The sequence below is a fragment of the Myotis nattereri genome (genome assembly GCF_964212035.1).
Source record: "Myotis nattereri genome assembly, chromosome: 3".
In the NCBI taxonomy this organism is placed as follows: Eukaryota; Metazoa; Chordata; class Mammalia; order Chiroptera; family Vespertilionidae; genus Myotis; species Myotis nattereri.
Window position 1 is genome coordinate 38,982,080 of NC_138077.1, and position 12,879 is coordinate 38,994,958.

At 39.5% G+C, this 12,879-nt stretch overlaps 1 protein-coding gene across 6 annotated transcripts in view; it reads right to left on the minus strand.

Annotated features, from left to right (window-relative positions):
* Nucleotides 1–5,791: 5,791 nt before the first annotated feature.
* Nucleotides 5,792–12,879, minus strand: part of PEX5L (peroxisomal biogenesis factor 5 like) — a 240,418-nt gene continuing 233,330 nt past the window's right edge. For all 6 annotated transcript variants that reach the window (XM_081086950.1, XM_081086951.1, XM_081086949.1 and 3 more), the window contains one exon: nucleotides 5,792–7,071. In XM_081086950.1, the coding sequence (XP_080943076.1) occupies nucleotides 6,867–7,071 (205 nt within the window). In that variant the 3' untranslated portion in view covers nucleotides 5,792–6,866. The remainder of the gene's footprint in view (nucleotides 7,072–12,879) is intronic.

The following is a 12,879-nucleotide window of genomic DNA, read 5'->3' on the forward strand; positions in this document are numbered from 1 at the left end:
TTTGGTCGTTACGGTGTTATGGCCACTGGCCTTTTATAATATAGATGTGTTGATCCCTCACAGAAATCTGAGTTCTTCAAGTGCAAGTTTGATTTAATTAACTTAACCACTGTCCTGCACTAGAACTGTACCTGTACATAGTAGGTGCTCAAATATTTATTGACCAAAAAGAAAAAAAAAAGACCCTAAAACAAATATATTTTAATGCTTTTATTCTAAAAAAAAAATCACAAAATCCAAGTTTAGGTTAAATAATATTTTAGTCTTAAAATATTAACAAGGAAGATTTTAAAGTTTTTTTTTCATATCTAAAAATGCATTCCTGATTTCCAGTTAACTCATGCAAAATCATATGTAGTGATATTCCACAAAAGGACCTTTTAACCAGTAGTAAAAGTGGATTCTATTTGAATTGAAGCAATTCTGATTCCCAAATCTCATTTTGAAAGATTTCTGAAAAGATCTTGAAGCCATAAGTTTATTTGAAAACATAATTTAAAATTACCCAAATATAAATACAATTTAATAATGTGAAAAAGGGAAGGCATGCTTCCAATAATGGTACAAAAACACTACCTGAATCTTGGTACTTTATAAATTATAAGCCAACTGAGTAAATTAAATACATCAATATAATAGGTTATTTTTGTGGTAGTAATTTTATTTTAAAGAGCAACACAGGGAATTATTAAGAAGAAGCCTTAATACCAACAGAGTTGCCTATGACACATAATATTTCATTAAATACACAGACATATTATCATGTAGTGTGACGATAACTTTTACACCCCCCATTGCCATTAATTTACTATAGGTCACTTAATTTGGGTTGGTGTTAGCTTAGAAACAATGTAAACATTTAAAGTTAAATTTCTCTGTTATCTATTTTAGCTTAAAAATGAAATCCCAAGATTTTAAACATTATTGAGCATAATAAATAAGGAAGCATCACAAAACAGTATTTTTAGATTAGACTAGATATACAGTATCCATAGATATACAAAATATATAGAAATGTCTTTTCTAAATAGTTAATAAATGCTTGTTACAGTTTGTAAAAAGTTCACTAAATTAATGTGTGTTTTTTTCAACCCATGTAAACAAATTTGCGTAATGAAAATGGAAGAGGGTTTGGGTGAGATGACAGGGAAAATGGAAAGGAAATTGGTAAAAACTCAGGTTTGCTGTATTTTCTTTACACACTGGTAACATTTTCAGTCACAAACACATTCCTCACAGGGTGCAATTCCTTTACGGTATCTACGCGAACATTTTCCTTATCTCAGTGAAAGTGACAAATGACCTAGTTGAGTGTCTATTCCTTATTCCTTTTTGTGTCGCACCATTTCACTCAAATAAAAAGAGAACATTTTATTGTTGAGCAAATTGTCCTTTTTCCCATCTTAATATTATTTTGAGTGCAGGTTTCTAAGGGAAGTGTCTCACTCTAACATTGCAAGTTCGTTTTCTCTTGTAGAGAAGGTCGTGAGAAAACAGTTCTGAGATGGGGTGCTTGTTTCTAGAGGGTGTTTTTTTTTTTCTTCTTCTTCTTCTTCTTTTTTCTTTTTGGTATTTCTGTAAAGGTTGCAAGTAGCGAAAACTTTATTCAAGGCAAAATACCACATGTGAGTTTGTTAAACCTCACACTTTAATTTTCGTTTTTTCTTCTCTTAACTCTTCAGTGTCTCCACACAAAGGTCTTTGCTGTGTGTTTGGGAAATACTGTCTTTGAGCTCATATGTGTGTGTGTGTGTATGGGGAGTTAAGGGTGGATGAAATGGTGATAAAGCTGTTCTAACAGAACCCCTACTGCCTCACTGAGCTCTGCTCCCTCCACTTCTGGTCTCCTTGTCCTGATTTCTTCATATAGCAGGGATTACAGACAAAGGCCATGAGAAGACTTCAGAGCTGGTCTGAGTGACCGTAAAACCACCTCATCACCCCCAAATTTCAATGTTTTTAGACATATTGACCAAGTCTAGCTTCTTAAGGGACATGGATTCTAGTAGCTCAGCCTACCATACAAACAGGAATACGTTGAGGACATGGTGTGGCATCTACACACTTGTTACATGACATTTGAGGCTATTAAGGCCCCATGTTCATTTCCCTTATAATGGTTTTCATGTACCTGCCATTACTCTAATCTCTACCTTATTTAGAATCTCAGTATTTCTAAATTTATTCCTAAACTTTTGGAAAATATTTGAAATGCACTATTCAGCATTTAGAACCCAAAACTGAGCTGAAGCAATCAACACGATTTTGTTCAGTAGTCTTCAGATATGTGGATTTTGCTTAAGTTTTAGATCTGTGTGCCTCTGCTGGTCAGAGGAGAAGTTTGGCCAACTGGCTGCAACGCTGCATAAACCAGACATGTGGATATCTGTCAAGTTCAGTGTGACGGCATGAAAACAATCTCAAGGATAGGATAATAAAAACAAATAGAAAAACTGTAACACAAAGTTCATGAAAATGCTTCCTTGTTCAGAAGCAAGGAAAAATAAGCTAACCCATGCGGTGTAACCATGCACTGGGTAAGTTCACATTCAGTAGTGCTATCTTGCATGCTTTGGTTAATATTTGAGTAGGCAGATTTGCGAGGATTAATGCATGCGTTACTTCTGCACCTGAGGTTATATGCTTCATTTTTTAAAAATTGCCTTTTTACAAACCTTATGCCAGAGTTAATCTCCAACACTCTTAAAAATATATATATATATATATATATATATATATATATATATATATGTATCTACTTAGTTCAAAACAGTTTATAGTTCAACCAGTTCTGTAAATACTGAGGAGGTAAACTAGGCAGTAAAATCCAGAGAGCGAATGCATTTGGAATTATTTAGAAAGGTTAAAATTAGGTGTGTGCATGTGTAGTAATTTCTAAAATAAGAGGCCTTGAAAAGATGGCACACGAAGTAAGCCTTCAAAATACCCTGTTTCGAAAAAACATTTCAAGGTGTAAAACAACAGCAACAACCATGTGAACGTACAGCCCGGTTCTGTGGAACTGATTCAGGGACAAGGGAAGAAGGAGCACAAAAGGAGCTTGCTTTTATATTGCCAAGGAGCTCACAAAGTTTATGGTAAGTAGTTTGGGAGGTCCTGGTACAAGTGGGGCTAGTACAATTGTGTTTAAGTCTTGCTTGTACAGCAACACTATCCTAGAAAGATTGATCTAGTGCAATTATCTGGACATGGACCCAAGATTCAACTCAGTAGCTCTTGATTATTATGCTAAGTGAAATAAGCCAGAGGCATGGATACATGGAGCAGACTGATGGCTGTCAGAGGGGTTGGGGGAGGGGGACCGGATGAAAGAAGGTGAAGGGATTAGCCAAAAAAACATATATGCACAACCCACAGACATAGACAACAGTGTGGTGATGGGCAGAGGAAATGGAGGGCGGGGGGCAGGGGCTCGGCAGAGGTGGGCAAAGTGGGGGAAAGTGGGAACATCTGTAATAGTGTTAACAAAAAAAAAAGAATGAAGAAATGTCATAAAACTGTGGAAATGGGTGTGTGTCCTGGACTTTCCAACCCCGTTAAGTATCACTAATTTGCTGTTTTAGTTAAAACGCAGGTTGGCTGAGAAAGCACAGCTCACAGTTCTCTATGAAAGTTTCTTGCTGAACAAGATCTGCCTTTCTTTCAAGGAGTCATGGGGAGTGATTGAGGGAGAAAGCAAAGGGAATGGTGACTCAATATGATTAATCCAGTAAGTGGACACTTTACTCCTTCCCCTCCCCTCTCTTATCCCTCCAACTCCTCCTCACATTGAGGTCTACAACACAGAGAAATAGCCTGCTAGACATAGTTATAACCTATTTTGAAATTCAGCAATGATCACTGGCCTTCTCTGCATTTTCATCTAATCTCCTGGAGAAATTGGTCCTTGAGAGGCCACTATGCATTTGAGTGGCCACTCTTGTAAAATTGTACCATCCTCTGAGAGATCTTGGGCTGCTACTCAGTAATGCAAGAGAGAAGATAATCAAGGCCTTCCCAGAGTGCTTCCAAGGGAACCAAGGCCACCCTTTCAAATGGAAAGAGTAATATAAATGACAACTTTACACCATGACGATAAGATACCAGAAACAATTGTTTTGTTTTTTTTAAAAATGTGTATAAACTTAAGAAAAAGATGTATACAATAAAGACTGTTCTAAGATCTTGCTACTTACTTTTTGATGTTGCTCTGATTGCTATAAACTTTCACTTGCTTTTTAGTAACTGTTTTAACTTAATTTTAATAAAAACATTATGAAAAAATGTCTTGGGCAATAATTCTGCACCTCCCGACAGGTAATAGCTTAGGAAAATCTTGGTTCTGATGGACACTAGATATATTGGAGGAAGTCCTACCAAATGCTTTGCAGATTACCAAATTATGAAGGGAATGGGAAATTGTTCACTCTCGCTGCAAACAATTCCTTGGAGTTTGAAATTGCTTTATATTCAAATAGCAAAATTAAACGGGGGCCCCAAATTTGCCAGTACTTAGCAACAATCAAGTTAAATAAAAACAGTGCACATTTACCCAACTGTCAGGCTTTAAATTGTTACTGATCTCATGTACGTAGTGGCAGCAAAACTAATAAAACAATCTATTATTATTGCAAATCTAGTTACTATTGAAAGTCTTGAATGTTGTCGTAAACAGAACTTTTGTGAAAGTGGCTTTGAATCCTTTGTTTAGAGGTTCCTAATGGACTATGATGGATGCAAGTCAGCTGGCCAGCGTGGATGCACAGGGATACGGAGGAGGAAGGAACGTGCCAAGAAGGGATGCTATTCCGTCAGGGATTATCAACCAGGTAGCTACCATCGGTTGGCAGCTGGCCCCATGAGTCCTTCCCAGGCCGAATTGCTAAGATTCTGAAATTCTGGAGAATACCATTCTTGAAAATCTTGTTGAGCTTTTCTTTGCCTCTGAGCCTGCAGGAAAGTAGGTTAAGATTGGTTGTCACTGCTGCCCAATGGTGAATGCCTCAATGCCTTGCCTCCTGCTGGTCCCGCTGGAGGCATCACCTCACCCTAGTGAGCTTTGACAGTGAACAGCAAAGCTGCCACCACATGCCCTCAACTTTTTGTCTTTAGAAACTAGAATAGGTTATAACGTATGTAAGCCTCAAGGATTTGGGGTTTCATGTTTACCTGAGGCCCTGTCCTATGCCAGGGACTTTGAATGTAACAGAGGAGGCCATTTCTACCTGCACCCCGAGTTCAGTATGTGTGCAGTAGAAGCTCACTCCCCAGTCAATTGAATTATCTTGATCCAAATGCTGTTTTTTCCTGGTTAACTATAATCATGAGTAAAACCAGCTATTACTAACCAAAGGGCATGAAGAAAAGCTAGAATCAGATTGCTTTGGGAAGATTCTGGAGGAAGCAGACAAACTGAAGAAGAATGGGACAACTTACTAGGACAAGTTACCGGAACTGGGCATTGGTGAAATTATATTTTGGTTAACATTTTGCAAACAATTTTTCTAATCCTTTCAAAAGTGATGTCTTTCTCAATAATTGCTGAGCCCCCGACAAGCACAAAAACACTCTGAAGAACTGAGTGGGATGGAACCAATGGAATAAAAGACCATTGCCAACAGAAGTCCTGGTACTTAATAAATGTTCAAGAGGAGAGCCTAGGGGCTTGCATTTTTCATGTGAAACCTCTGATATTCAGGGAGATTCAGCTCGAAAGTACTGATCTCTGTCACTTGGAATGCAAAAGGGCGAGCAATGAGATTATTATGGAACTCAGAAAAACACAATTTTTAGGAAAAATGTATTTATCACTCTTAAGAAATGCCATTTAAAATATTAACAATTGAAAAGGAATATCAGTGTGCAGGGCAGTTAGTAAGCAAGTAAAATATGACATTTAAGTAAGTTAATGTTAAGTCATTAGAAATGATGACATCATCAAACTTCCGTCCTGCAGAGAATGCATGAAGAAACAGTGTCTTACCTCTTGCTTAAGGTCAAACAATCTCAGACAGCACGTGAATAAGATCTGTGTTTGCATATGTACACCCTATGTCACATCTGCTTTGAGGAAAACACTCCTTCAAAACCCTACACTGTAAAAACTATTTTCAGGAATTTTTATTTGGTCCATTGAGCTAACAAGGCGGAGCTCCCAAATCTTTTACCCCGCCCCCCTTCCCCACGTTAAAAATTGGAGCAACAAAACAAAACTCCAGCAAGGCATAGATGAGATATTAAAGTGCATATATACAGTCCCAGAAAAGTTTTGATTGGGAACAGCAAAAATTTCTAGTGCAAAAACTGCTTTTGCCAGCAAAGCTCCTTCTCTGGAATCAAAAAGCTACAGTAAAAGTTAAAATTGGAACGGGTTTAAGCAATGCCTCTTTTTAGTCGAGTTAATATTTGTGCATGCACCTCGGCCCAAACTATGTTCAATCTTCTAAAAGGGGGAATTTTAGGGGACAGTTCAGAAATAGTCGGAATTCCCTGATCTGAGGCAGTGCTTTCTCCAGGTGTCGCACGATCAAGTTCCTTAGATGTGTCATCAGCCGCAAGTGGGGACGAAAACCCAAAGAAGATGTCTTGCGACAGGCTTGCAGCTTGTGGAGAGAGTATTCACATAGTTACTTCATCTTGGTTAGTCTTGAGCCTCTCGCTTCTTCTTTCGAGCCCGACCTTGACTCTATATAACATTTTGTGCTTTGGGATCTGAACAGAGACTGGGCATTGTCTGTAGGAATTCCCTCAGGCTCTATCACCATGGCCTTTTGAACATCCGGTGTCACCATTTTGGAATTCATAATAAAATAGGTTTGCATTTCTGAGTACACATATGGACAGGGATCATTACTTTTCCTTTTCTTTCAAGGATCCAAATTGAAAGCTCTTAGGAGGACATCCAGGTCACCGAGATTGGCCGCCTGGAAGAGTTCTGGCTGGTCCATCAGAGACAGTGCGATTCTGAGGGCAGCCCAGATGTTCCCGGAGATGGCAGGATGAGGAACTTGCTGTTGATTCCGGCTTTTCCTCTGCAGACTGAGGGCAGTGAGAAAATTGCTGACCGCTTCTCTAAGAGGGTAGAAAAACAGACATTTACAAATGCAACGCATTTCAGAGTTAGCAAATAAGACAACAAAAAATGGATGAAGTTATTTTACTCTAAAATCCTAAATCACCTTTCTATGGTGTGTGGGCTCATCAGATGAACAACTTTCTGATTCTGTCATTACTCTTTTGTGAAAAATCATCGTTTAATGCAGTGAGATAAGAAAGAAAAAAGCAAAGCAATTTTTATTTAGGAAAATCATGTGGGAGAAGAAGAAGAATGGTACTGCTAACTCTTCAATGCATCCACTTTTCTCTACTCCAAGAACGACTGGAAGACGTAGGCCATTCACAGATGTGGTTTATAAAACTAGGGTTGAAGAGGTTCTGGTCCCACTCAGAAACGAAGTGTCTAACTTTTCCTATTAGTGATAGAAATATGGGGAGGAGCAGGGGTTGAGTTCAGTTTCTTATCAGAGAATCTGGGCTTGTATCCCATTACGTAACTGTAGGCAAATTTTTTATCTTTGACAAGCCTCAGTTCCCCCGACTATATAATAGGGAGAATAGACGTCATTTTAAAACCTTGTGAGGTGCAGTCAAATCATTTGATGTGAAAACTCTTATCATTAACTTAAATTGTTTTCAAAGTGTTGTTGGAGGAACCCCGAGGATCAATGAGGCCAAATAATTTTTAAAGTAATCCTGAGATGTTATTTTACCTTTTACTCTTATTCTCTCATGAGTGTACACTGGAATTTTCTAGAGACCTCATGATTTACAACATCCCACAGATTGAATGTGGAAGCAGAAATGAGTCTTCTTTTAAGCAAAATATTAATAGAATCACAAAAATGATAAAAGAATGCCACTCTTCACTAAACATTTATTTTTGTTTTGTTTTTTAGGGGTAAAATATGTAATTTATATTAACATGTAATTAGTTTATTATATTTAAATGAATCTTTTAAAATTTTCTGTTTAATTTCTAATATGGTAAAAATTCATAGATAAAACCCACATAAGAAAAGCCCTGTGAGGTTCTCAGTAGCTGTTAAAAATGTGAAAGATGTCTGGCTTGTGTGGCTCAGTTTGTTGAGTGTCATCTCATGCATCAAGAGGTCGCCAGTTCAATACCTGGTCAGGGCACATGCCCAGGTTGTGGGCTTGATCCCCAGTAGGAGGCATGCAGGAGACAGAATTTATTCTCATACTAGTGTGTCCCAGTGCTAGGATTTGTGCACATTGAAACTAAATTAATTAGAAGAAATATTTTCATATCACTATTTGCCCTTTCTCTATAATAGAAGTGTCAACCAAATTCATGATTGACAATGACAGATCAAAGCACATTCGTGCGACTGGCGCCAGAGAGAGCTTTATAAGTATTGTGCATGTGCAAGTCAACTTAGCCTTTTATATATATAGAATAAACTTGCTTAATTAGACCTGCTTTCTGATTTAGCTAAACTTTTTCCAGCCTAGTGAAGCACCCCAACTTCTGTTTCAGGTAATTGTCATCAACACAGCAGTAAATATCAACATGAAGCAGATTATTACTGTAGATCACTCAGGGAGAACAAAGGGTAAAATATTTAACTGAAGCAGTATTTGACTATATTCTGCGCAGTGACAAAACCTGAAGTCATTTTCAAGGTCCACCATTTCTTACTTCTTTTCAGTTGGGTCAAGTTTCTAAACTTTCTAAATCTTCATTTTCCAGCTAATGAAAAGAAAATAGGATTCCACTGAGTCTCCTATCTCCCTACTCCAGGACTTCTGTGAGGATCAAATGAGATGAGGCACAGGAAAACGCTTCACAGACATTTGGTTAAAGTGTAAAATGTTTGCACCTGGCTATAAAGCAAGTCGTGTTCCTGGTCTGAAGAAACTCCAAGGAGGCTAGTGAGTCACTAGGAAGAGGAAGCCAGGCATTGCTACGTGACATCATTACCTGGTGCCCACAACGACCGTTTCTGGGCTGGGCTGGGCTGTGGGCCACATTTTGTGCCATGGGGTCTTGGCAGCGTCGGCTGCGATTTGGTGGGCTGTCACTCTGGAGTGGTGGCGGGGCCTGTGTCCCACTTGGGGGAAGCCGAGTGTTGGTTTGTCGGCGCCAGGTCCGCGGTGCCATTTCTTTGTAAATGGCCAGTGTGTGTCATGACAACTCCTGCATTGAGCGTCTGCCCCCTGGTGGTCAGTGTGCATCATAGCGACCAGTTGGATGGGTGGAGGGACAGGTAGCATATTAGCTGTTTATATATAGAGATTATGATTTATTAATTATAGTATTATTTTCCATACTAACAACTGTAAACCTACTTTTGCCCACCTGGTATTATTATCAAAGGGGACGAGATTTATTTTTTCATTAAAAAGGGGTCCTCACTTTTGAAATGGTTAAGATTCATTGGTCTAAGCCAGGGGTGGGCAAACTTTTTGACTCGAGGGCCACAATGGGTTCTTAAACTGGACTCAGAAGAAGGAGCTGCGACCGTGTTTCCCGACGTTGCCATGTTAACACTGCTGCTGGTGAAGGAGCGGAGGGGAGAGCAAGAAAACCCTCTGCTCTTTTGGCTCCGCAGGCCGGATAGAACAGCCGAACGGGCCGGATCCGCCCCGCGGGCCGTAGTTTGCCCACGGCTGGTCTAAGCTCTACTCTGGCACTCCGACTGACGAAAGGGTAGCATTTTAAGCTGTATCCTCATTTCAGGCCACATTTTCTTCTCCTTACTTCAACTGTATTCAGTACTAGGGTAGGGCATGCCTTTGACTTCTTATAGAAAGTGTGAGGTGACAAACAGTGAGTGTTATAACGTATACACACACACACCTGCAGTTCTTAAGGGGCACGGCCCAGACTTTGTACCAACTCCTGGCTCTCCTCTGAGCCACATCTCTATTGAGGGTTGTTATTTCTTACACATATGCTTACAACCCAAGTTAAATTTACTTTCAGAATTCATTTTGTGTCTCACTTGACGATCTTTTTATTTTTTTATTTTATTTTATTTTATTTTATTTTGCACTATCAACATTTGTTTTATTTTCCACTTAGTGCATTCTGAAGTCCTATCCATTTCCTCTCCTCTCTCTTTAAAAAAAAAGTTATACTGTATTCCATTGTGTGGATGTACTTACCAATGCTAAATCTGGTAGATTCTCTCCTTGATAATCTAAATGGATTAACACTTAGTTTCCTATCATGTGAAGCCATAAAAATATGATATTCTTGCCCAGCTGGCATGGCTCAGTGGTTGAGCACTGATCTATGAGCCAGGAGGTCATGGTTCGATTCTTGGGCAGGGCACATGCCGGGCTGTGGGCTGATCCCCAGAGTGGGGTGTGCAGGAAGCAGCCAATCAATGATTCTCTATCATCACCGATGTTTCTAGTTCTCTCTCTCCCTCTTCCTTCCTCTCTGAAATCAATTAAAAATATTTTAATTGATATTCTTATTAAACATTTAGGATTACAAGATTCACCTCAGCAAAAATTCAAAATTTACTTTTGGCAACCATCCATCTTTCATTTCTTCACCCTTCTACTTTTCAGTTCTGCTCTTTACCATTGTCCATGCCTCAAGTGTCCTATACACCAGGAGAAAGAAAGACTACATGGGAGGGAAAGACTGCATTGGGGTAGCTAACTGGCTAAAGCTCCCACCTGTGGGAAGGGGCCTTCTGACTCTGGAGCAGGTTTACCAAAGATGTGTCTCCAGCATTCGCTGCTGCTCTTCCCACCTTTACAACAGAAAAGGCTCAGCATCTGTTTTCAAAAAAATTGCTTCAAGCCCTAGCCGGTTTTGCTCAGTGGATAGAGCGTCAGCCTGCAGACTGAAGGGTCCCAGGTTCGATTCCGGTCAAGGGCACACATGCTCGGGTTGTGGGCTCCATCATCAGTAGGGAGTTTGCAAGAGGCAGCCGATCAATGAGTCTTTCTCATCATTGATGTTTCTCTCTCTCTCTCCCTCTCCCTTCCTCTCTGAAATCAATAAAAATATATATTTTTTAAAAATTGCTTCAACTTAGTTCAGGCCTATTCCCTTTTCATTTTCATGAAAAATTAATATTTCCAATGTAAGGGTCTACTGTGTGGGCATAGCAGAGAATTTGGCCATAGAGGGATACAGGAACTGACACTCTGGTATTTAACAATTTATTCTAGGGAATGATTCCATTGAAAGACATTAAACACCCTACTATGTAACAACCACTACTGGTCTATGTACTATGGATACATAATACTAGTAGTGAACATGAAAGATACAGTTCCGCCCTGACCGGTTTGGCTCAGTGGATAGAGCGTCAGCCTGCGGACTGAAGGGTCCCAGGTTCGATTCCGGTCAAGGGCATGTGCCTTGGTTGCGGGCACATCCCCAGTGGGGAGTATGCAGGAGGCAGCCAATCAATGATTCTCTCTCATCATTGATGTTTCTATCTCTCTCTTCCTCTTCCTTCCTCCCTGAAATCAATAAAGCAATATATATTTTAAATTTGATGCACAGTTAAATTTGAGTTTCAGATAAAAACAATGAATAAGTTTCAGTTTAAGTATGTCCCATGCAATATTTGGGAAATATTTATCCTAAAATTATATTTACTGTTTATGTGAAATTCCTACTTAACCACGCATTCTGTATTTTATCCAGCAACTTTAACATTGACTTGCTTTTGGCCTGCTTGAGGATTAAAGTCCACCTCACCAGGATTGCCCATTTCTACTTGTCATGGACCTTCGGGGATTCCTGCAAATACTTGCCCTACTGAGGCTTACATCTGTGATTGCCAAGCAAGTGTTCTATTGGCCCCTCAAGTATGTTTTCTACACTAAGAAGTTACAATAACAAAAAAATAAGAAAGCTCATCCATCTTGGCCAGTATGGCTCGGTGGTTGAGCACTGACCTATGAACCAGGAGGTCACACGGTCCAATTCTCGGTCAGGGCACATGCCTGGATGCGGGCTCGATGCCCAGTAAGAGGTGTGCAGGAGGCAGCTGATCAATGATTCTCTCTCACATTGATGCTTCTCTCTCTTCCTCTCCCTCTCCCTTTCTCTTTGAAATCCATAAAAGTATATTTTAAAAACAAAAAAAGGAAAAAACTCATCCAGAAGCCTTACAAAAGCCTCATTTAATTGAATTCAATGTACCTACATGCACTTATATATTCATTTACATCTCTCCTTGTTCCAAAAGAGGACCTAAGTTGTATCATAAAATATACCTAGAAAATAAGTGAGTAAAATGTGTAAAGATAAAAGCAGGTTAGGGACATCAGAGGAAGCCAGGGATGAAGTTAACATACAAAATGGACACTGTCAGACCTGAGAGGCGGATGTGCAGGAGGCGGGACCCTGCACTCGGGCCCTCTGCACAGCGGCTGTCATGAGGACCTCAGCAAGGTCACAACGTCCACAGCATAAAACAAACCAGTTGCTCAGAGGTCGCTCAGGTTTCCTGGTTTTGACCCGAGCAATCAGTGACTGATGAATGTTCTTTCTAAGATCCCTTTATTATAAATGTAGCATCTAGTTTCTAAAGCCTCAACATTTGTCAATGGCACAATGTCCTAAAGCAGTTCAGAAACAGGAATTCTTCAGATGGCAATAGGATAATAATAACAATAATGATACTGTTATAATAACGGTATCTAAATAATAACAATGATACTGCTGATGACAGCAGTAACAGTCATAATACTGACTGCTGCTAGGTATTGAGCATCTGTTCTGTGCTGGGCAATTATACTTAAACTGCACAATAATCCTGCAAGATAGACATTATTATTCCGCCACCCCCTTTTTTCGAAGCAGGTGAAGAAATTGAGGCT